Here is a 23,353-nt window from a genome sequence, read left to right as displayed (position 1 = left end):
GAACACAATCCCCTCTCAACGTGATCTAAGAAATAAATAAAAGGGTAAATATATATCTTAAGAACCAAGAATTACTCAAAAAATGATCACTATTCAATCGACAAAGGCTATTCCAAGTCTATCATACATTATTGAGTAAGAAAGTTTTAAGAGCGTAAAAGTAAATGATTGACTTAATATAGCGTTATAGTGACATCTTCGTTTTAAGTAGATATGAACGGAAGGTTGATGACGATTTAAAGGTGAGAACTTACTGAGAACATATCCGATTCTGAATCGTCTATTCTCAGCCCACTGAGTCAAGGCCTTGACAGAATCAACGTTCCAAGAAACGTCCTTATCTCCAACCAGAATGACTTTGGCTTCGGAGAAAGCAAATAACACAAAGACAAAGGACAAAACTGCAAAACCAATATTTCTCGAGGAAGCCATTGTTGCTTCTTTGCTATGATTTTTCAAGTTGTAGGGTTTCTGATACAGTGGTTCTTGTATATATATAGGCGTTAAAGTTTGGTGTTAGGGGCTTTTGGTTTGCAATCTTGGGTTGTAAATATGAAATCAATTTATTTAGAGGAAAAATCTCAAACGGCTTTTTACCTTCCGAATGAGTGTGATTACATTCAATTCTGATCATAAAACTGCAGATTATGTATTTATGATGAGTGCTATAACTTTTCAACTTTGGATTAAAATCAAGCAGACGTAGGTTGAGCCGGTTATTCAAAATTTGTACCCATCATTTTCTATTCAAATTTTGAATATCTTTTTCGAAATAATTAAGAAAATTAAAGGACTAGTCAAGTAAAAAAAAATTAATACCCTTTTAATTATGATTTTGTGTCATTAATTAGGCACAAAACACAAATTATATCCATATATACGAAGGGCCTCTCTTATTACTTGTTTTACAAGGTAAATGAATCTATGATTTTGTATGCCAATAGCCAGGGTCCTTGTCTGCCTAATATTAATTATAATTGGTAAAATTCAATTAACAAGCAAATAAATACACAAATTGATTAATGGGTAATGTAACTTATCTAATAGTCAAACATATTTTGTTTTCTTTCCCAATGACTCCTCAAATGGTTTTTTTTATTTTTTTATTTTTTTCGTTTTGCCTCAAAATGCTTAAATTGATATCTCCTGTTTTATGTTGAAATTACAAACAAGATAACCATTTGAGGAGTAAATTTGTATTGCTTGAGTAGTTTATTGGTGGTGTTCTTGTAGCGTAACATTAATAAGTCTATAGTTTCACGGTACATAGAAACTTGAAAGCCTCTCTTTCGAACATATGATAAGTTTTATATTGCCAAAAAAGTTGAATAATAAAAATTAATGATTTTACGGTTGAAAAATTCGGAGTATTCAATACTACCAAACACCATAGAATTTTAATTTTGCATGAAGAATTTGGGGCATTCTTATGGAGAGGGGGAGAAAAGGAGGAGCAACTTGAACAAGAGCATCTTCTACGGATATGTTAAATTCTAGGTGGGGATGTCACCAACCGAAGTGTCATTTGCTGACTGGATTTGAAGCCCTCACCGTCAAATTTATTTTTTATTAGTTTAATGATGAGTCCCTTATTCCATTAACATATAAGCCAACAAAAAATTTGTTTCAACAATTTTTGTAATAAATATAAGCATTTAAAGATCTACATTAAATAAGAAAATAATATTTGACAATTTGGTCGGAAGAACACAAAATTTAACATAAGACTTTGGATTGCCACAACAATTCAATTGTAGTTTGACAGTTAGAGTTTGACATTCCATTGGAAATGGTCTAAAGTTCCTCGGTACTTTGAAACTTGAAAGTCTCTCACGTCCGAACATAGGATAAGTTTTATACTGCCAGAAACATTGAATAACAAAAATAAAAAATCTAACGGTTGAAAAATCCGTAGCATTCAATACTCCGGAAGACCATAGAATTTTAATTTTGGATGACTAATTTGGGGCATTCTTCTAGAGAGGGGGAGAGAAGAGAGCAACTTGAACAGCATCTAATAAAATCTGATATTAAATTACAGCCGAAAGGACTGATTCACCTCCAAAGTTTTCAACACCACCACAGTGACATTAGGGTCGATCAAACAGAGACAATACAAATTAAAGGTGCAGCAGCAAACAGCAGGACACAGAGTTCATAACATAAACCGGCAGCATGCTTTGAATCATGAAGTTGGGCAGCTCGACGTCTCTCATTTCAGGAGCGTCTTCACGATCGATTTCACATTCAGCTTCTTGAGGTCAGTGTACGACTGGCCACACCCGACAAACATGACCGGAGCTCCAGATATGTAAACCATGGACAGCGCAGCCCCAACCTACACGATAACACGTAAATGCAGTTGATGTATCATTGAAAAAATCGAAACATGCCAAAATTGCAATAATATTCGTAAGTACTTGCAGTTTCGAAAGGTTGGTTTACCTTATCATCAATAGTGTCGAACTTAGTGAGCAATATCCCATCTATCAATCTCGGGTTTTGGGAAGTTGAGAGGTCCGCTAATTTCTGCAGGAACAGGGAAGGTGGAATCAGATACCAGCCAGTGAGCAAATAATGATACAGAAACAAACATAAATTGGACAATACTAGAACAAAACCCGAGAATATGAATATGGAGTTCAAACCTGATTAAACTTCGAAAGCTGATCAACAGCATCATTCCCAACCAGTGCCTCTCCAACGAACAAGACAAGATCTGGGTTGTTAAGATTGACAAGCTTGGACAGTGCCCTCATCAATGGCTCATTATCCTGAAAGGCATACAAGAAAAATTATTTATAAATTACTAAAAACAAACAAAAAATCACAAAACACAGCAGCAAAACAAGACACGCTAAAGAACTAGAAACACAGTACCTGCATACGACCAGCCGTATCAACAAGAACCACATCAGAACCATTGTGTGTGGCCTCCTGGATTGCTTCCTTAGCCACGACCGCAGGATCTTTCTCGTATCCCTTCTCAAAAATAGGGATCTGAAATGGAAGGTTGGTTAAAAGTTGTTAGGTCCACACAGCAAATTAATTATTTTTATCCAATGAACGGCAGCCATTCCTAAGTGAATGTGAATCCTATAATATCATACCTGGAGTCTGCGTGCATGAGTACGCAGCTGCTCAACAGCTCCTGATCGAAATGTATCGCAGGCAGCCATCATGACACTGACGTTATGCTGCTGAAGCCAATAAGCAACCTGCAAGGTGCAATTGGTTAATAAAACCACTCAGTAAAGGCATGCCTTAATGTACATACTACAAAGAAAAGAATTCAGCTCAACCTTAGCCAAATTGGTAGATTTCCCAACTCCATTGACACCAACAAAAACGACGACATACGGCTTCCTTTGTTCCTTGGCAGCATGCACATCCCTCAGTATATCAATTGAGCGCCTGGGAGTTAAAATACGAACAAGAGCATCTTCCATTGCAGTCTACAGTAAGTTATACATGCCCAAATATTAGTCTTATAGCCTGATAAAAATAATACTAAGAGGCCAAACTGGTAGACAGGATATTGGAGGAATGAAGAAAATTAAATTGACAAACCTGCACAGTAGAAGATATTCTTGTGAACGAAGCCAGCTTTTTACCCTCAAGACTAGCTGCCACTGATTCACAAAGCTTCTCAGCTATCTCCTCGGCCTAGTAATGCAACAGCACAAAATCATATTAGTCGGCTCAATAAGATCAAAAGTACTGTAGCATCAGGTGACAAATATTGAAAAGATTGTATTTGTACCATCAATTAAAAAACTTGGAAGTTACTGATAAAACAAACTTCAGCTTAATATGGGAAAATAAATAGTTCAAGAGCATACCACGTTCTTGGTCATGAGCCTATCCTTGAGAGCTTTCAAAGCTGGTTCCAGGTCAGACCTCTCCAAGTTCGCCTTGCCAGCAATACTGAATACAAACAAGCGAGAGAGGCATAAAAATTATGTAACAACCTAATAGTCTGACGAAACTGGCTTGACAATACAAGGAAACATAAGCCATTTCAGATTTAACGAGAAAAAGAGAAACTCGAAGTGTTGAGCCATTTCAATAGCAGTTATTTTCACCAACTCAAATAGTCATTTTAACATAACGAACATCATAGGTTTCCAAAAGATTTACCTCTGGAACATGGATGAAAACCACCCCTTCTTTTGCTTATCAGGTTTGCTTTCCTTCCCAACATCCTCTTCCTCTTCCTCCTCACTTTCACTACTGAAATCCTCTTCTTTGTCCATCATACTGTCACCGTGATCTGCTGCCACGACCTCAATATTGTTGTCTCCGTTCTCACCTATAGGATCTGTAAAATCCAGTTTCGACTCAGGAGGTTTATCATCCCAAACTCTATTCTTCTTTGTTATCTTCTTTTTTGGCTCAGCCTTGGAGCTCTTGCTATCAACAGTAGCTGTTTTCTCTGTCTTCTTCCCAGCCTTAGATCTAAGTTTCTGAAGCTTATTTACATCAAAAGCCCCAAGATTGGAACTAGTATTTTCTTTTCCGTTAGCAGTACCATTAGATTCTTTGAAATCCACGTGATTACCGTTGGAGATCCCATTCTCCAATTTACGGCCCTTCATATTATCACCATCCCCACCATCACTTGCCAAACCACCTTCATTCTTTTTCTTGTCTCCTCCAAGTCCCCCCTTATGCACCAGCCCTTGCTTCTTATTGTTCACAGGCTTACCCACCTGCTTCGACTTCTTCAATTCCTCAGCCCTAGCCTCAGCCTCCTTCTTCAGTTGTCGAAAAGTTTCATCAAAGTCAGCATACACTGTCCTTTTTGGATCATAAATCTCCGAAAACTCATGTTTCACCATCGAAAGCAGTTCATCCACATACAACAGATGGAGGATCTTCTGATAAACAGCGACAAACACAAGACCGAGCTCATTGTGGAACGTCCATTTGAGAGTGTAAGCAGCCCCAGGGGCACTGTAATCGAAAGAAGCTAAACCAGACCGTTCCTCCAAAAGACACGATCGGATCAAGGTGTCGATTGGAGATCCCTTAAGAGCATTTCCAAGCTCTTTGCATGTCCAGAGAATTAATCCTCCTCTAGTAAATATCAGTAACTGTTCTAACATCTTCGATTATCTTCAATGCCTCTCTACAATCAAACCCAGAAATTTCATAATCTCATTCAATTTACCAACAACCCATCAATCCAAACAACAATTGGTTCAAATTAATCAACAAAAACAATATGATCATTATTTTTTTAGCTCATGAATAATTCCGTTAAAGTTCAAAATTTTTCCAACAACACAAATAAAATAAAATAAATTAAAGGATCAAAATTTATGAATGAAAGAACAAATACAGTTCTATATATATTATATATATAAAGTTAGAGATCGAACTAAAATCCAAATTTTAAATCCCATCAAAGACATTTGCTTTACCAGTACCTATATCCGAAAAACCAACAATTTAAAATATTGAAAGAAAAAAAACCCCCCCACAAATCGATGGATCAGGAAAAGGGATACTGAATAAAAACCATCGAATCGATAAATCGAAATTTGTTGGGAACTTCTTAAATAAATACAAAAACTATCGACATACCTGTGTTTTCTTCAAACGTGAGAAAATTCTACGAGAAAAAGAATGAAAATATTGATTTCGGGAGAGGACAGAATAAAATTGGGAATTTTGCGAAGGTCCCGGTTTATATATGAGCGTCCATGAAAGCGAGGGTAACTTCGAAAGTTCGGTTTTTTGCGTTTCCAATTTTGACCTGTTTTCCTTCCTTATTGGACTTTGACCTCTGAAATGGAGGCTTGGACGGTAAAACGAGTGCAACATCACCGGAAAGTAACAGTTTTGGACGTTATGTTGCCGCTCCTTTTCTTTTTTTTTCTGGCACGATTCACATAGATATTTTTATCTTCCTCAATCACTATCATGTAATTCATCAGCGTTAGAAATCAAATTCAAAACATCTTGTATAGAATACGAACATATAATTTGTTCCCAACCAATAGATCACCCTCATAGTTATGTTGCCGCTCAATTATTTTACCTTTGAAATGAATATTTGTATTTAAACTATGTACTTATATTATTTGACAAGTTTAAAAGTACAAAGAGATGGTTCAAATAGAATTCGGATCCTTACTAGATCTTCTTTGGGAGGATTCCGATAATCCGTCAATCATGTTCGTTCATCGTACATCATTGACACATCCCGTCCCAAATGAGGGCATGCTGGCCGTCACGTGAGAGTGACGTAACCAAAAGTGCGATGCGGAAGCAAAAAATATGATAAATACAAAGGAATAAAAACCAACTACTAGCAATAATATTCCATAAACTTTTAGATTCTAGGATCAGGGTGTGTCAATCATGCAGTCAGAAATTATTTAAATATTTTTATTTAAAATTAAACACAAATAATACTTAACAAAAACTAACCGTACGATATACGATGAACAAACACGATAAATAGATCCCTAAAATCCTCACCAAAATGATCCGGAGAGGATCCTGTTGGGTTCAAATATATGAGCCACTTAGCAGTTTATAAAAATGAAAGATAAAAGTAGTTTAAAAATCCAAACTAATTAATAAGCTAGACTATCGAAAACAAATCAGTACAATTTTATATTTTATGGTGCATGGTATAGCCATATTGTGGTTGAAAATGAGTCAAGTGAGAGCACTACATGGGTTTAGCACAGCGTCCATTAAATGTGCGATCCTCCTACGTATCAACATAGGGTGAGAACTGCATCCACACTTGTCATTTGGTGCTCTGTTGCCTTGAAACATGATTGATTGAGATCTTTTTTTTTTTTTTTTTTTTTGTGTTTGAAGCTCGCACATTGAGATATTTGAACCACTAAATTTCAAACTTATAGTTCTTATTAGCCTATTCTATTGGCCTATTTTACATATCCAAAAACTTGAACGATTCAATTCTCTTCTTTTTTTCTTGAACAGTCCGGACCTCTTTATTCGCAGACTCTGAATATAAAAATTCAAATTGGATCTCATTTCTTGAAATATGAGTAGAGCACGATCACTGAGATAATCTTGAGTCAAGTCATGCCTAACTTTCTAATATTAGCGGATCTGTATTTTTAATGTTTCAATGACATAATTTAGATGAAAAATAAATAACACTTACCTTACATGTGAATGGCATGATGACAAATTCACTACATGTGTAGCCCATGTATGTACATTTGGACTTTGAATGTTAGACCCAAATATGTACAGTGTTTCATATGGACCCATATATGGAGGTTCCTGTTTTTCGGATCCACTAGAAAGCATGCCCACTAGAGGTGTAAGATTTAATATTCTTAATTTCAGTCCTAAATCATTTAATTTCAAATCGAATTATTTATTTATTTATTTTCATGTCAAACCAAACTTGCACCTAGGATATACATTACTACATCCATCTTTTTTTTTTTTTTAGTACATCGATATTTTTACACTAAGGAGAGGGAGAGTTTGGTAAAACCATACAATAAACAGCCTAATTTAGTATCAAATTCGCCATCTACGAGATTCGAATATAAGACCTCTCACTTCCAAGTAAAGATGAATACCACCAGACCGTAGTACTAAGTGACCTACATCCACCTTATCAGAGAAAGGAGTTTGGAAGTTTGGTTAGGTGTCCTTCATAATCTTAATTAGGTAACTAAGCTCCTAAAGTCAAAATTTCCCTACACTTCCTGCTCAAAAACTGCAGCATATATATATATATAGCTCCACCTCTCAAAATCCATAAGATTTGCTAGTATGTATATCTTTACATACTATAGATTGGAACATGAGCCAGCACAATTTAAAGGAAACCAAAGATGAGTTGCTTCATAGTTGGCATCCCACTTCACTGTTTATATAGCGAGATAATCGTTACGTGAGATATATTAATTGTTCAAAATTTAGTGTTTAAATGTTTTTTTTCTACTTCGCTTCATGAGCCAGAGTGTAATCCCTCTAAACCCTAATATATATATATATATATTAATACACACACACACACATACACAGATCATTGCCAAAACCTAACTGACATGCTACTCAGAAATTCAAATACATATATTCGCCAAATTCCAACACAAACAGATCGTTAGGGCACACAGCTAGATTAGGACTCATTCATTAACATTAGCAAGTAATTGTATTTTTTGAACAGCAACAAATGTATATCAGTTTCTAGTTACATTACTTGAAGAATGCATTTGCATGGTTTCGAGTTGTTTGCATTTTTCTGCATTAAGATGACTGATTAAACATAATAACATATAGTATAATCTTCATCGACCAGCTATATATATAACACTTTCGGGGGATCACTAGAACAAAACCTAACAAATGACATACTGCCAAAGTTTCGATAGGTTTTGAATTTTGATCTGTCACAAATAACAAGCACATTTGAAAGATGGTTTTCGTATCATCTGACTGAACGAGGTCAGTAAGTTGCGGCCTCAGTGATCTCCGTTCGCGCAGGTTGCGGGTTTCCTTCATAGTAACCATCAAATTCTGCTTCTACATTACAAAATTTATCTGAGCTTGTCAATTGTATCAACGAAATGCGGCAATCCATAAGGCTTTGCGCACATATTCGCACCTCGTTTATTTCCAAATGCTCAACCCTCCATGTATGCATGCCAGGGGTTGAGAAAAGTTGGGAGCACTGTGTTCTTTCAACTCAAAAGTTGGCTAACTTGATCCTATCCAATTACTGAATTTGTACATAAAAAGGGAAGGACTAAAAGACTAACCCTTGACCATGCATCATCACCGTTATTTGTTTGACAAGTTCCGGATGAATGGAGCGTTAGATGTAAAGCCAAGAATCCAACAGTCAAAGGATTCAACAACCATAAATATATACACTGTTGCATACTAAAAAAATCCCGAGAGAGGGAGAGAAAGGATACTTGGTCTTTGCCGGTGGTTTACTAGTGTTTCAAACTGCACACAAAATTGTAAAACAATGAGTCATCAGAGTCATAATTATAAATTGAAAGTACCCGGCTTATCTGCCCTTCTAGTTCCTATACACTCACATCCCCTCCTATTTTGTATGGTCACGGTTAAGTCACGTCAATATTTTCTATTAATTTTATATAAAGATAATAAGACAAAAAGTAATAGTGATATAAAATATTGAAATGGCTTAACCGTGACCGCACAAATAGGAAAAGATAATGTGTATGAGAACTGAGAGAGGGCAGAGAAGCCAGGTCCAAATTGAATTCATCGTGCAAAAGAGCGTGCATTGAACAGAATGGAGATGTCAATTCTCAGCGGGTGGAGACCCTGAGGGGGCCGATGGCTTGACTGACTTGTTCAAATCCAAAACCCAGTTTAAAAGTCATTAGTCACTGATCATGTAATGGTAAACCTTTCTTGAACGTTTTCGCCAAATTTCTCTGAACAATTTTCTCAAGTGGGTTTGATTAAAATAGTTTTCACATTGACGAATTAACATAAAATTAAATGACATAAGAGATTATGTATCTTTGTGTGTCCTACATATGATGCGATCGGATATTCTTATCAATTTTATACATGATTAGGAAGTTATTTCATATTCATATGGCTTGTTTGCCATAAAGAATATACTAATTAAACACTAATTAGAAGAAGCAAACACAAACACTGAGACAATTGACTTGACCTTTTGCCAATCCTAAAGTTAAACTACCATTCTTAATTCCAGTTTTGCCCTGTTTTCACGTTTTCATGGATTCATGCACATTTCAGTCGTTGCCATTAAAATACCCAGCTGCAAATTACTCAAAACACCCTCAGATTATACTATTGAGAGAGAGAGAGAGAGAGAGAGTCAACGTGTAATGCCATGGCAGATGCCAGCACATGAAAAAGAAAGGAAACCAGTAGTACTCTACCACAATAGTTATGTGCATCCCAGTGGTTACCACCTGCTTTGCTCTCCTTTGTGTTGCAATTAATTAATTAATAGGAGTCGTAAACAAAAATTTGTTAGAGATTTTGGAATGAATCGCAAATTTTGAGTTTAATTCGTATAAATTGAAATCAAATTCGCACTACCAAAACAATATTGTAGAACTCAGATTCATATATCGTAATTTTAAGAATAAAACTCGCATAAAATGCCTTGTTTCATTCAAGAAAAAAACTTACCTAGATCGAGGATTTTATCGTGACAGTAACCTAAATACATTATACCTTTTGACTTAGAACAACGCCACAATACCATCCACGTTGCATGAAGTCTTTTTATTCAAATACATTAGATGAGATTTGAAATTTACCAAGTAGTTCCACCTTCCATGAAATGCGCATCTACTTTTTTGAGGGACAAAATGGTAAATAGGGAGTTAGACTGGTATTGGATCCGTGTTTCAATTTCTGTGGTTCCATCACTGGAGCTATGAAGCATTCCATCATCAAATTGTAGTGGCTACTGGCTAGGGGAGGTAGGCAAGCTGGTGTGGATGGATGGCATCTTTTCCATTTATGAATGACCTTAAAATTACCAATTTACCCTTCCATATGGGAGTTGTGTGCCATTGGATAATCCCCTCCAATAGTATAAAGCCATTGATGAGTTGATTTTTTGGAAATTTAGTTGCTGGCATCAAGCCAAATCAGGGACTTGTTCTTCTTTTGTCTGCAAGTTTCTGTGGGGGTGAAAACAGGAAAAAGGAGGGGAGAGAGAGAGAGAGAGGTAAGAGAGAGAAGCAAAGCATTCTTGGAATCAAAGAAAAACCAGAGGGGTGTTTTGGTAAATAGGGCAGCAATTGGCACCTAACTTCCAAAGCCTAAAAATAAGGTGCCACTACTACCCCAATACCAACAACTGCAAACAGCCCATCAGAAAGAAGCAGCAACTTCCATCTCTCATTTATCTTTCTTTCTGCCCTTTTTTTAATCTTTCATCATCATCAAGCCCCAATCTTCAATGCCCACCTCTTTCTCTCTCTAAAAGCACCAATCTTTCTCTCTTTCTCTCTCTAAAGATTCAGTCTTTTCTTCTTTCTCTCTCATCCATCACAGAGAAAAACGCACCTCCAAAGAAGGAACATTGAAGTTACACGCACGCCCCTTCCCCATCAAAAACAAAGAAGAGTCCACACCACGCCCAACTCTTCCCCCCTGTCTTTCTCTCTCTAGAAATTCTCTCTCTCTCCAATGGCCCAGCTGGACCAAAATTTATGTAGAAGAAAAACAAAAAAAGGAAAGAAGGGGAAAGAGGGAAAAGAAAGAGGAGATAGATGTCTTCTAATGTCCTCCAACCAAACCCACCTCACCTCACACAAAACTCTCTCTCTAGCCTCTCTCTCATCAACAAACATGTTGCCAGAAATGCCCTTCTGCAACCCCCCAAAAAATCTCCCATCTTCATCACTGTCTTTCAAAACAACATTATTTTTCACCGAGTTATGTGGGCTCTTTTGGGGTTTTTGTTGTCTTGGTCAGAGTTTTCACAGAGAAAACAGGAAAGCAAGAAACTTCTCCTCCCTTCCCACCCGCTCTCTCTTTCTCTCTCCTTTTATTTTCTTCCTTGTCATTGTTGCTTCTCTCTCTCTCTCCCTACCCACTTTTATTATTTCCTCCCCAACTCTTTCTTCCTTTTTCACACCCATCTCCTCCTGCCCGTCTTTCTCTCTCTCCTCCCTGTAATTTTTGGTTTTTGGGTTCTGTGTTGTTTTACTTTCTCCCTGTGATCTGATGAAGAAGATGAAGGGGGTTGTTTCTGATGCTGTGGAGGACCAGAGGACCAGGTTCAAGCACCAGAGTCTCATGCAAGACTATGAGGAGCTGCAGAAGGTATAAATCTTTTCTGGGTTTTTAAAAGATTTCAACTTTCTTTTGTGGGTTTCATTAGATCTGGTGTATGGTGTTCATTTCTCTTGGGTTTTTGTTTATATTTTATGGGTTTTTTAGCTTTGGACTTTTTAGGGTTGTTTTGTATGTATGCCGGATTGATTAGAGCATGAAAGAAGAACAAAAAGATTGAATTTTGGGTCTCAATTTCGTTGGGTTTGAGAGAGAGAGAGAGAGAGAGAGAGAGAGAGAGATTACTCAGGATTTTTTTTTTAAAATTTTTTCCCAGTAGGTTTGTGATCTCCTTGTGTTTTAGAGATTGCCATAGAAAATTATGAAAAGCAGGAATTGGAAATTTGTAGGTATATTTATGTTAATTTTTGTTTGGAAATTTGTAGCTTTCATGCTCTTTTGAGTTGTGATTGCCAAAGAAAAGGGAATTGGAAACCTGTAAATGTGTTTTTATGCTAATTCATATTAGAGCTTGACTAAACTAATTGAGGAATCATTTTTATTGCAGGATGCAGATGCTATGAAGAAGAAATTGCAGATGATGAAACAGAAAAAGTCTACGCTCGTAGCCGAAGTAAGGTATGACATCTGGTCCATACCATGTACACTTGTGAGATAGCGTATATGTACAATGAAAGAGGAAAGATGATGACTTGGTAATTGTTTATCTCTCGACTTCGCAGGTTTTTGAGGAGAAGATACAATTACTTAATGGGGAATCAGTCAACACACACTCGACCAAAGCAAGACGTTGTGAAAACACACAATCTAGATACCCAACGCGTGACCTATCTGAAGGGAAAGAGTTCCAGTAAGAAGGAATCAGCATCGCGATGCCCTCTGCCTGCATTAGACTTGAACAAAAAGGAAAAGGTTAAACATGGAATGGAAGACATCGTGCGGAAACCTCCTCCAAAATTTGACTTAAACCTTAATGCAAGGGCTCTTGGCGGAAAGGAAGCTACTTTGCGAACCCCCACTCCAAACTTTGACTTGAATAAGAAGGAAAGGGTTCAGAGCGGGAAGGACACGGCAAAGCGGAAGAGCACTCCGGTTTTTGACTTGAACCAGATTTCGGTAATCAAATAGTAAATGTTCCAAGTATGTGCTTTTGAGTCTCGGTGCTCTACTTCTGTTCTGTGAGGTTTGATGTTCCTTTGTTTCGTTTTGCAACAGAGAGAGGAGGAGGAGGAGGAATTTCAAGCGAATTATGAGTCGATGAGGATGGAGGAGCCCAACAAAACTTTACACAGAGGGGGAAATGACGATCAGCACAATGACATGAAGCTCCTGGCTTGCAGGACCATCGGGAGTGGGTCAAACCGATCCGGGAAGAGGAAGATTACTTGGCAAGATCAGGTGGCTTTACGGGTCTGATTTTACTTTCTTAAAGAATTTACTGATGAAGATCGTATATCTTGTTGGGGTTGGAAATTACGGTTTAGTTACTGTGCTTCTTTGATTTTCTTCTTTGTAAAGTTGTTATAGTCTTACATATCGAGTGTATACAGTTCAAATGATGGAATCAATGGTTTAGGATTATTCAGATTTCGTTTGTGTTCATGAAATGTTTCGAAAGTTTGCTTAGGATGCATACAGAATTCGATTTTATTGGTTATTTGAAATCATCGATGATCGATGTTTGGTGCAAGCAAGTAAAGTAAAGGTAACCCAAATTTTGTTCCGTTGCTTTCGTCTGGTTCTAAATCTTTAGCGGCCGGCTATGATAAATTTGTAAAGAAGAGGGGAAAACTTTGGGACCATCACGGGAGTTAGGTGTTTGGGAAGGTGATGGTGAAATGTTGATGCTTTTCCTAATGCTTCACCTTAAAGCTTGCCATGGTATCAAGCAATGCTATGGACATGCGTGTTTAACTTTTAAGTTAGCTTTTGTTTAAGTGCTAATGGGACTTGTGGAGTGCGTTGTCAATGGATGCTTTACAAACCCCTTTTTCACCTACTTTTCGAATACTTAATACTGATTTGGTACTGAGGAGTTTTTATAAAAAGTGAGTATAAAAAAAGTTGAGCTCAAAAAGATGTTTGGTAAACATTTAAAAACAGCTTATTTTTACTGTTTTTGTTGAAAAAAAAGCTGAAAACGTGAAGCAGTAAAAATGAGCTTATTCTCATAGCAAAGTAGAAACAGTTTTTTCTTCAAAGCACAACAATACCAAACCAACCCTTACTCACGCTTGGTACGCCATTGAATCCACATCTTTAACTAATAGCGTAAAGCTTAATTAGTGGCAAGGGGTTTGTAGCTCATGCGGTTACGAGTGTTTACTCTTCTAACCAAAATTTTGTGTTTGTGCAATATTAGAAACGATTAACTGGTATGATCCTCCATTGAGTCGAGTGAAGTCGGATTTTGAGTCTGCAAATGTTTGTTTATTTATTTGAGCGATAACAACAATCATTGAGATTTAAATTTAGGTGAGAGAGAGCACTTTTTTGGCCAACGAGACTACGTCCAGATCTGTATATACACAGTAAAAACAAACAGATCGTGAACCCCCCTGGATTTCGTTTTATGTCTGGTTTTGTTTGTTGGAATATATTTCTCCCTTGTGATATACTCTGCCTAAAAAAATGTTCCACTTATAGTAAGTAGGTCCAACTCTCATGTCTTCTTTTCCCTCCTTTGGGTTGTACGTGGTGAAGACGATTGTCTTGGTGTTTACACACCTAAAAATTAAAAGTAATTTCCGAACCCCCTTCTACTTCTTCGGTACACTTCTAATGATTTATTCAATTCAAAAGCGAGAGAAAAAAAAAAAAACGTGCATAAAGAGAAAATTGGTGTACAGAAAATAAACAACCCGAAACTTCAAATAAAAAGCAGGACATCAACAGATAAATCGCGCCCCTCTGCTGCAACTTATTCATCATTGGGTATGCAGCTCATTTATCTGTGTCTGCAACAACAATTTCTGCACTGTTATTTGCTTCTTTTGCCACAGCAGTGTTATGAATTCTCATTAGCGCGATCATGATGCCATTGAACTTCTCCTGTGCTTCTTTGGCCGTGTCAGCATCTTCTGCATCCTTACTAGCCTCTGCTGATGGTATGGCAGTGGGTGTTGGAATCTTCTGGTGCGCTTCTTTGGCCGCATCAGAATCTTCTGCCTTGATACTAGCCTCTGATGATGAAATGGCAGTGGCTGTCGAAATCTTCTCCTGCACTTCTTTGGCCGCATCAGTATCTTCTGCGTCCTTGCTAGCCTCCGATGATGCCATGAAACTTGCAATCGGAATATTAATCTGTGTAGGTTCCTGACTCCTAGCAATGTGCTTCTTCCCACTTATATGAGACGACCACACCTTTAGATTATAGGCACCAATTTTACAACTTTCACACCAAAACTTAAATGTCTTCTGTTTCTTTACATCTTCTTTTGTCTCCAGTCCTTCCACCATTTTAACCTCGTCCTTGTTCTTGAGAACCTCTCCACATTGGTCTTTCAGCATTGGCGGCTCCTCTTTTTCCTTTTTTGAGGTGCCTTGTTCCTGTATTTTCTGGTTGGAAATGTCACTGGTTTCATTATGGTCAAGCGATTTTCTAACTTGTTTGGCCCTCAATTCTGTGCTTCTGATGCCATTGATCTTCTTAGGCTCAGAAAAGTTTGCAGCTTTCTTTGACGATTGTGCATTGCTGGAGCTTGGTTTCTGAGCTCTCAGTCTTGCTTCCTTGGCTTGGTGCTTCTTACCGTTAATGTGATGAATCAAGCCTTTCTCACTTGTTGCACTAACATGGCACAGGGCGCAGCTCCATTCCTCCTTGGGTTTCTTTTTCAACCCAAATGCGGGTAGCTCACTTGCACTCACTGTTGGTGGTGTTTTCCGCTTGACTCCGGAGAGATTTGGATCAGGTTTCGCCTGCAACAAAGATGCTTATACGGAGTACATTAACAAACAGTAGTTTTCTTTCGACCAAAAAAAAAACAAACAAACAGTAGTTTTCAACCCAAATGAACAACAATAGACAACTTTCGGTCATCTTATGTAGAAACAACCAGTGACAAGAATGCGTTGTCTAAGAAATCTGCAAGATGTCAACCTTCAATTTTGAATGCAGTTGCACAACTCAGCCAATAAATGATTTTAATATCGATGCTTGTCTTACCATTATAACCTTGATTCAAAACAAATATTCAAGATGCTGAAATAATAGCAGAGGAATCTGTCTGTGTCCTTAGTACTTCGGTGAGTGTGGCATCTAGATACAATTATGTATAAGGACAATTTACCTAACACAAGGGACTGCTGCATATGCATGGGTAGCCTACTCCAAGTGAACCCGCAAATGAAAAATCAACTTCCAATGATCACCACAGCCATTAATGTTAAATAATTCCGTACCTTGATCAAACTGATGTCACTATAACAAAATGTCATAGTAAACCATCTTATTCACTGATCGAGGAAAAATAATCTACATAATGACAATGATGCCCCGTTGGGACTGACTTTTAAAGTGCTGATCCATAAGCAAAAGGACTACCACATGCATAGGGAGCGAATTGATATAAACCTTGTAACTCAATATTAGCAATGTAACATTGGTTTTCAGCACAACCACTTAGGCAATGCAGACGCTACTAGTAACACAGACTCTGCAATGTAATTGTAAAACATGGACCCCAAAAGCCATGATTTCTCGGGTTGAAGGAGCCGGAAATCAAGACAATCCAAAAAAAGGGTGTGTCTTGGTTTGCAATTGACCACCAACCTCATCTTTTACCTTGGTTCTCGTGGTCTAACCACGGCTCTTAGGCCTCGTTTGGTGTCTATGATTGGATTCGATAACTCGCTATACTAAATGTATGCTAATGAAAGAAACGGATGTAATGTTTTAAGGTTGACATCAATTGCTTAATTCATCATACATAGAAACGAGTTATCCAATCCAATCCAATGCATCCTTGACACCAAGCGATGCCTTCATTGCCAGAAAATCATCCTAAACCCCGAAAAATCTCCCACTCTAGCACAAAACAGAGCATTCCCACCACAAGTGCTGTAAACCATAAACAGAGCATAATTAAGTTAAAAAGCAATCAAATAATGTAGAAATGCGACTGACCAGTATGATCAACTTGTCCTTGTTGTTGAGGTCTAAAGTAGGAGGAGCCGGAAGCGCGTTGAAGCCATTGGTCAGAGGTTCCGGCTGCCGCCGCCACGTGAAACTATCAAATGCGGCGGGCGCACGAGAAGCGAAGAATCCGAACCGGTCATCATCGAAGGAGTGGTAGACTCTGTGGTCGAACCGCATCGCACCGAACCGGTCCTGATCAAAACCGAGCCCTTCGCCAGCGGGTCTTCGCATGGCGATTTCCCGCTCCAGCATGAGTTCCCTCCTCACCTCCGCTTCGAGAGCCCACCGTCGCGCTATCTCGGCCGCGATAATCTCCTCCCTGATCATCTCCTTCTCCAGCTGACGCTCGATCAACTCGTCACGGACGGACCTCGGGTTCTGGGCCCGGTCCAGGTTCAATCTCATATCCGGATTCCGGAAAATCGACGGCGGCGGCGTTCGTGGTGGCGCAAAATTCGGTTGTGTTGAAATCGCCGCCAGAGTCGAAGTAATAAGAGCAGCTGTTTGGCCTGTTTAGAGAAGATTATAGAGCGACAAAATTAACTGAATTGAATTTCTATGAAGAAAAGAACTGAAATTCGAACTAAATTTACTTTCTTTTGGTTTTCTCGGCAGCCAAACAGAAGAGCGAGGAAAGAGAAAATTGCGAGAAGAGTAAGAAGGTAGAGAGAGACCTCGGAATGCGGCTTGCTCGGAGGAGAAGTAGCTGACGGCGGAAGAAGGCGACGGCGGCGGCGGCCTCTCGTCCACCGATCGGAATTTGAACTCCATGGAATCAATAGAACGTTGCGCTTTCAAGTTTGAATTGGGAAAGTACAGAAACGAGAAAGAACAAACGTTTCTGGTAGGCGTTGCAGTTACAACAGCAAGATATACTGTCTCACTGGATTCTCGGGTACCTGAGAGAATGGCGAAATAGTGACGAAATGCTGGACGGGGATGGCGGGGCCCACGGAGGAGGAGGGGAGGAGAAGGACAAGCGAAAAGCAGGTGGAGAGGTAGGTGGCGTGGGGCTGTGCACCCGCGGGAGCTTGTGCTCCTCTACAGCCGTTTCTGTTACTGTTCATTGATTGGGTTGGCGCTGTATTTCGGCCCAATACATGGGCAAGCCCAAAACTGTGAAGTTGGGCTTTATCTATTTATATATGGCGGGCTCTGGTGCGAAAAAAGCCCAATACACTGGACGTCACCGTCACGATTCATCAACCATCTTATCTTTGTTTGCTTCTTCATTAAGACCAAACACAATCTCTCTCTAGAAAATATCTGAGAAACAAAAATGCCGAGTCGCTGCGAGATCTTTTGCGAGATTCTGATCGCAATTTTGCTCCCTCCGCTGGGCGTTTGTCTCCGGCACGGCTGCTGCACCGTAAGGCCCCTTTCTTTCTCCTCCGTCGTCTTCTTCTGGAGGCAGATTTGATCTTATTAATGGTGAAAAATTGAATTTTGGAATTGGATTGGCAATTACTTGTGCAGGTGGAGTTCTGCATATGCTTGCTGCTGACGCTGCTGGGGTACATTCCGGGAATCATCTACGCCCTCTACGCCATCGTCTTCATCAATCGCGACGAGTACTTCGATGACTACCGGCGCCCCCTCTACGCCTCCTCCTCGGATTAACGTGGTTCTTCATTTTTTTTTTGTTGGGTTCAGAACAAAATGGGATCTTGGATCTTTTGTTTGCCTGTTATGTTGATATTTTATGTTTGTAATAAATTGAATGATTTCTCCATGGTCGAGATCTGAATTGTATACTGCATGTGTTAGACTGATTGTTTTTGTTCGCCATCGGGAAATTAAGAGGCATGTCCGCGTATAAATTGCGGTAGAAATAGAATTTTCTAGTATGCTCCGGAGTACGCTATACTTTCTTGGTCGGGGATTTATTAACCAAGGTCTACCAAATAGAAATTCCGTGGTATACACTACACCGGAGCATATTTGAATTTCGAGAAGGGTTTGATGCTTCAAGTCTGTGTTTGTATTTTCGATACAACCAAATGAACATTTCCCTCCTTGTTTTTCCCAGGAGAAAAACTTCGGTACGGGCATATGATCACATGGGCGTTTGCCTCCACACTCACATAAAGGGAGTATTTTGTCCCACAACCACCACCCACCTCCCCTTTGATTTGTTCCCGGAGGTGAGCGGAGCTAGAGCCAACAAGGCCTTCTTTTAGTTTAAGGAGGCATGAGACGAAACTGCATCAACTGTTCCTCCTCTTGGTGGGAGGCGGTGAGCTGGAAAGGAATATTGCATTGCAACATAGACCGAATCATCTTAACAAGCCTTTCATTCCTTCTGTAGCAATTTTGGTTACTTTTCGGCTCGAATAATAACCTTCTTAGGTGTTCTGGTGGTATATTTCTGTGCTTCTATAAGACACTCAGTACTATGGTTTGGTGATATACTTCTTTACTTAAGTGATAGCTCTTAAGTTTGAATTTTGTAGATAACGAATTCGATACCAAATTAAGTTGTCCATTGTAAGATTTAATCGAACTTCTCTCCCTTTCCTTCCCTCTTAGTGTAAAATATATAGTTTTGCTCAAAAAAATATCACGTAAAGAGATTTCATGCACCTTGCTCGAACATGAGTAAAAATGTGACTGCTTACATGATGAATCATCATATGCATAACATCATCATGTACTGACAACTATTAACGGTTCAGATTTAGGAGAATTCTAGATCTTTCAATCATATCCGTTCATATGTCATCGTACATCGTGCGGTCATAAATTATTATAAATTTTTTAATTTAAAATTGAATATGAACAGTATCACAAAAACTAATCATACAATTTATGATAAACGGATGTAATTGAAGAATTCTCGAAATCTGAAGCAATGAGAATCCTCTATCGGTTCAGATAAGGCGCCCATTGGATAGGCAGATGAGTGGTGACACAAAGAACCGACACGTGGCAAGTTTTGGAACAACCTTGCACGTAAAATGACCGATCTACCCACACTTCATAACTTTCCCATAGTAAGCCTCAACCGAAAGAAACCGAACTCTCTCGTTTCGCGCAACAACTGAAAATGGACACAACCGACACCGAAGAAACTGTGACAGAGTCCGGCTCGGACTGGGCCGAGTTGACCCAGGAGTGCCTGATCAATATCCTGGGTCGGCTCACCCTGGAGAACCGATGGAGTGGGGCGATGCTGGTCTGCAAGCCGTGGCTGCAGGTGTGCAAGGATCCCTGCCTCAACTCAGCCTTCGACCTCGAGCCGCTGTTCGACCTCGAGCGGCCGTTCGAATCCGAGAGGTGGTGGACTCCGGAGTTCGAGCGGCGGATCGATTCCATGCTCCGATCTGTCGTCCATTGGAGCGCCGGCTCGTTGAAACAGATTCGTACCAGGCACTGCTCCGACCAGTCTCTCTCGCACGTCGCTCAGAGGTATAACTGAATACGATTTGTTTATCTGTTTTGAATTAGTAGAATCGGGTTATGCTTAATTTTGAATGACAAAAAGTGGGTTGTCGTTGATTCGATGTTTTTGGTATAAAGTTTTGATCTTGATTTTTGTATGCTGAGCTAAAGGTTTGAATTTGAGTTTTTGTCAAAATTTGATCTTTGAGGTTTAGATTGTGATGGCACTAATACTACCTTAAGCTGGTTAATAATGTTTTCGGATCTACAATTGGAAGTGTTTTTTGCCATATATAGCATTTTGAAGCATCATTTTTCCTTCCGTTTGAATGAGGAAGTGAGACATTGTAGTGATTGTAATGTAATGTTTTAGGTGCCCGAACCTCGAGGTTCTTTCGATCAAGAGCTGCCCGAATGTGACTGATTCGTCCATGGCTGATATAGCGGTTCGCTGCCCCATGATCCGGGAACTTGATATCAGCTATTGCCATGAAGTATCTCATGAGTCTCTGGTGTTGATTGGGAGGAACTGCCCAAATCTGAAAATCTTGAAGCGGAATATGCTGAACTGGTTAGATCCATCCGAATACACTGGAGTTGTTCCAGATGAGTACTTAAAAACTTGCCCTCAGGATGGAAATTCAGAAGCTGCTGCAATTGGCAAATCTATGCCAAATTTGGAGCACTTTGAACTTCGGTTCTCAAAGGTATCGGCTAAAGGGTTTACTTTGATATCTGTAGGATGTCCAAATCTCGAGTACTTGGATTTATTTGGGTGTGTGAACTTGACTAGCCGGGATATTGAGAACACAACATCCAATCTGAAGAATTTGAAGGAGATTAAAAAGCCAAACTTCTACATTCCACGGTCAGTCTTCCATTCGGAGAGGTATGGCCATTGGAGGTTGTATGACGGGCGATTCCAGACAGATGTTTTCAGAATCTAGTCTGCTAAGCTCGGACATAAGACATGTATGACCGTGTTGTGTTGCTCTGATCAATTGTGGGAAAAGCATAGTGTATATGCTGGTGTGTGGAGCTCTTTACAAAAGGTTCTGTATCTCTTTCACTTCTACTTATCGAAAACCTTGTTCGGTAACGCCAATAAGTCAAATTGTATGGAGTTCATGTATAAACCATGTATTAATGCTTTTCTCTTTGTATTTAGTATCATACTTTAATTTACATGTACAAATCATGTTTCTGCTTTCCTTTAAACATCGCCATGCTCAATGCTCATATACAGATCAGTTAGCAGACAACTAAATAGATATTCTACCTAACGATTACATAAGAAGCAGGTTTGAGGAGCGGGTTTAAACTTTAAACGCAGGCGTTTAACAGCGAAAGTTTCATCGCAAAACTTCCACGTTGATCGCGTCCGAAATAACGCTTGCAAAATTACCTCAAGCGATCAATACAGAGCAAAGATGATCAATCCAACAGCAACATGCCTGAACACTGCGGAGAGGAAGAAAGTGGGGGGTTTAGCTAGTACAGAGCTTGCCGCACCCTTGCTGGGACGGGTGCGGCTAAGGTCGGAGGCACCACCGTTGGCTGGCCTTGCTCTCTGGGAGAGCCTTAAAGGCCGAAATTCATGCATTCTTTGATGGTCTTTTCTGCTTGATTTGTTCATCAAATCATATACATCTGCAGAGCTCATAAAATTGATAAAATTAGTGAAAAGAACGTAGGGATCAGTTATATTTCTCGATCTGTCGAGAGAATTTGTGAGCTCACCCTTAAGCTGAAGGTGATCATGCTGCTCCTTCAGAGGTGTGTAATCTCCGGTGTTAGGGTTGGAAGTGCTTTCACATGCAGAATGAACAACTAGACTGAGAATAAAAAAGGACCATGTTAGTAATTCTCTTCTCATCCTCTCTCAAATTTTTCTAATAACCTAATAGTAACAAATTTTTCGAAGGTGGTTGATTAGGAAGAGTAACTCCGCCGTGTAAGTTTATCTTACATTGCCGGTCCCAAGCCCGGATAAAGGAGGAGGGGGAGGGCGTCAGGTAGTCGACAGTCGGCACTCCATGATTACGTCGAATCCTTATGAAAATGAATCCATAACGAAATTGCGCTAAAGCTAGGGCGTCACCCGTAAGTGGCGCGCTGTGTGGCCCGAGCACAGTGATAAGTGAGCAAGGGTCGCTGTATCTCCATCGGCACCCGGATGTAGTGTTAAATGAGCAAGGGGGCTATAGAAACTTCTTTTCGAACGACTCCACTCAAAGTTGTTTAGGAGCATATGCTCCTATCAACTTTACACGGGACACACAAAAGAAGTACTTTGATCCTATTAGACGGGGAAGGGTGAAAAAGCTAGGACAGAAGGGTAGAGTTCAAGAGAGCAAAATGCGTTTAGGAACTTGGAATATAGGAACCTTGACGGGAAAATCTATGGAAGTAGTAGAAGTTATGGTGAGGAGAAGGATAAATATTATGTGCCTACAAAAAACTAAGTGGGTTGGTCGTAAGGCAAATGATCTAGAAAACTCAGGGTTTAAACTATGGTATTCGGGCACAAATAGAACGAGAAATGGTGTTGGCATCATCGTGGACAAGACCTTGACACAAGATGTTGTAGATGTCAAGAGGGTAGGAGATAGAATCATGGCAATCAAGATTGTAATAGGACAAGAACTTATCAATGTGATTAGTGCGTACGCACCTCAAGTAGGGTTGGATACGAGTTCGAAGGAGAAATTTTGGGAAGACCTTGGAGACTTGGTGCAAGGAATTGCTCAGACGGAGAAGTTATTTATAGGAGGAGATTTAAATGGACACGTGAGCAGGGAGACAGGCAACTATGGAGGTTTTCATGGTGGCCATGGTTTTGGGGAGAGAAACGAGGATGGGGAAGCTATCTTGGATTTTGCAATGGCATGATCTCTTCTTAGCCAACACCTTCTTTAAGAAGAGAGAAGAACATGTGATCACCTACAAGAGTGGGTCGTCAAAAACACAAATAGATTTTCTTCTAATGAGGAAAGGGGATCGTATAACTTGTAAGGATTGCAAAGTTATACCAGGAGAGAGCGTGACTAATCA

The 23,353-nt window shown here is 39.4% G+C and overlaps 6 protein-coding genes across 6 annotated transcripts; 3 read left to right on the top strand and 3 right to left on the bottom strand.

The window, feature by feature from the left end:
- Positions 1–2,000: 2,000 nt before the first annotated feature.
- LOC126591928 (uncharacterized) lies at positions 2,001–5,758 on the bottom strand. The gene is made up of 10 exons (XM_050257645.1): positions 5,590–5,758; positions 4,141–5,131; positions 3,843–3,927; positions 3,571–3,666; positions 3,303–3,455; positions 3,111–3,218; positions 2,881–3,000; positions 2,649–2,774; positions 2,446–2,529; positions 2,001–2,338 (listed from the first exon to the last, which is right to left on the bottom strand). Exons 2-10 carry the CDS (start codon positions 5,106–5,108, stop codon positions 2,213–2,215), a joined length of 1,866 nt encoding a protein of 621 aa, XP_050113602.1. The 5' UTR covers positions 5,109–5,131; positions 5,590–5,758; the 3' UTR covers positions 2,001–2,212.
- A 5,086-nt stretch (positions 5,759–10,844) lies between these two features.
- LOC126591973 (uncharacterized) lies at positions 10,845–13,368 on the top strand. The gene is made up of 4 exons (XM_050257719.1): positions 10,845–11,811; positions 12,329–12,399; positions 12,504–12,897; positions 12,997–13,368. Exons 1-4 carry the CDS (start codon positions 11,713–11,715, stop codon positions 13,195–13,197), a joined length of 765 nt encoding a protein of 254 aa, XP_050113676.1. The 5' UTR covers positions 10,845–11,712; the 3' UTR covers positions 13,198–13,368.
- A 1,221-nt stretch (positions 13,369–14,589) lies between these two features.
- Positions 14,590–17,907, bottom strand: LOC126591936 (uncharacterized). Its single transcript, XM_050257657.1, has 3 exons — positions 17,593–17,907; positions 16,907–17,427; positions 14,590–15,699 (listed from the first exon to the last, which is right to left on the bottom strand). The coding sequence occupies exons 1-3, from the start codon at positions 17,687–17,689 to the stop codon at positions 14,725–14,727; spliced, it is 1,593 nt and encodes a 530-aa protein (XP_050113614.1). The 5' UTR covers positions 17,690–17,907; the 3' UTR covers positions 14,590–14,724.
- A 26-nt stretch (positions 17,908–17,933) lies between these two features.
- Positions 17,934–18,690, top strand: LOC126591997 (UPF0057 membrane protein At4g30660-like). The gene is made up of 2 exons (XM_050257750.1): positions 17,934–18,287; positions 18,395–18,690. Exons 1-2 carry the CDS (start codon positions 18,198–18,200, stop codon positions 18,536–18,538), a joined length of 234 nt encoding a protein of 77 aa, XP_050113707.1. The 5' UTR covers positions 17,934–18,197; the 3' UTR covers positions 18,539–18,690.
- Positions 18,691–19,921: 1,231 nt separating this feature from the next.
- On the top strand, positions 19,922–21,494 carry LOC126591954 (F-box protein SKIP1-like). The gene is made up of 2 exons (XM_050257689.1): positions 19,922–20,326; positions 20,673–21,494. Exons 1-2 carry the CDS (start codon positions 19,965–19,967, stop codon positions 21,244–21,246), a joined length of 936 nt encoding a protein of 311 aa, XP_050113646.1. The 5' UTR covers positions 19,922–19,964; the 3' UTR covers positions 21,247–21,494.
- A 154-nt stretch (positions 21,495–21,648) lies between these two features.
- LOC126591984 (uncharacterized) lies at positions 21,649–22,202 on the bottom strand. Its single transcript, XM_050257740.1, has 2 exons — positions 22,040–22,202; positions 21,649–21,949 (listed from the first exon to the last, which is right to left on the bottom strand). The coding sequence occupies exons 1-2, from the start codon at positions 22,173–22,175 to the stop codon at positions 21,714–21,716; spliced, it is 372 nt and encodes a 123-aa protein (XP_050113697.1). The 5' UTR covers positions 22,176–22,202; the 3' UTR covers positions 21,649–21,713.
- Between the last annotated feature and the right edge of the window lie 1,151 nt (positions 22,203–23,353).

The sequence above is a fragment of the Malus sylvestris genome, chromosome 2, assembly GCF_916048215.2.
Source record: "Malus sylvestris chromosome 2, drMalSylv7.2, whole genome shotgun sequence".
NCBI classification, from domain to species: domain Eukaryota; kingdom Viridiplantae; phylum Streptophyta; class Magnoliopsida; order Rosales; family Rosaceae; genus Malus; species Malus sylvestris.
The sequence above is the reverse complement of the archived record's forward strand: the minus strand, read 5'-3'. Positions and strand labels throughout refer to the sequence as shown.

Coding starts and splice junctions, on each gene's coding strand:
- LOC126591928 (XM_050257645.1), bottom strand. CDS start 5,108: ATGTTAGAACAGTTACTGATATTTACTAGAGGAGGATTAATTCTCTGG. Junction 3,219..3,302: donor AATCTACCAATTTGGCTAAG/GTTGAGCTGAAT, acceptor TGCACCTTGCAG/GTTGCTTATTGGCTTCAGCA. Junction 2,530..2,648: donor AGCTTTCGAAGTTTAATCAG/GTTTGAACTCCA, acceptor CTGTTCCTGCAG/AAATTAGCGGACCTCTCAAC.
- LOC126591973 (XM_050257719.1), top strand. CDS start 11,713: ATGAAGAAGATGAAGGGGGTTGTTTCTGATGCTGTGGAGGACCAGAGG. Junction 11,812..12,328: donor ACTATGAGGAGCTGCAGAAG/GTATAAATCTTT, acceptor TTTTTATTGCAG/GATGCAGATGCTATGAAGAA. Junction 12,898..12,996: donor TTGACTTGAACCAGATTTCG/GTAATCAAATAG, acceptor GTTTTGCAACAG/AGAGAGGAGGAGGAGGAGGA.
- LOC126591936 (XM_050257657.1), bottom strand. CDS start 17,689: ATGGAGTTCAAATTCCGATCGGTGGACGAGAGGCCGCCGCCGCCGTCG. Junction 17,428..17,592: donor CGAGCAAGCCGCATTCCGAG/GTCTCTCTCTAC, acceptor TTCTCTAAACAG/GCCAAACAGCTGCTCTTATT. Junction 15,700..16,906: donor AGGACAAGTTGATCATACTG/GTCAGTCGCATT, acceptor TCTTTGTTGCAG/GCGAAACCTGATCCAAATCT.
- LOC126591997 (XM_050257750.1), top strand. CDS start 18,198: ATGCCGAGTCGCTGCGAGATCTTTTGCGAGATTCTGATCGCAATTTTG. Junction 18,288..18,394: donor TCCGGCACGGCTGCTGCACC/GTAAGGCCCCTT, acceptor TTACTTGTGCAG/GTGGAGTTCTGCATATGCTT.
- LOC126591954 (XM_050257689.1), top strand. CDS start 19,965: ATGGACACAACCGACACCGAAGAAACTGTGACAGAGTCCGGCTCGGAC. Junction 20,327..20,672: donor CTCTCGCACGTCGCTCAGAG/GTATAACTGAAT, acceptor GTAATGTTTTAG/GTGCCCGAACCTCGAGGTTC.
- LOC126591984 (XM_050257740.1), bottom strand. CDS start 22,175: ATGAGAAGAGAATTACTAACATGGTCCTTTTTTATTCTCAGTCTAGTT. Junction 21,950..22,039: donor TGATCACCTTCAGCTTAAGG/GTGAGCTCACAA, acceptor TGAGCTCTGCAG/ATGTATATGATTTGATGAAC.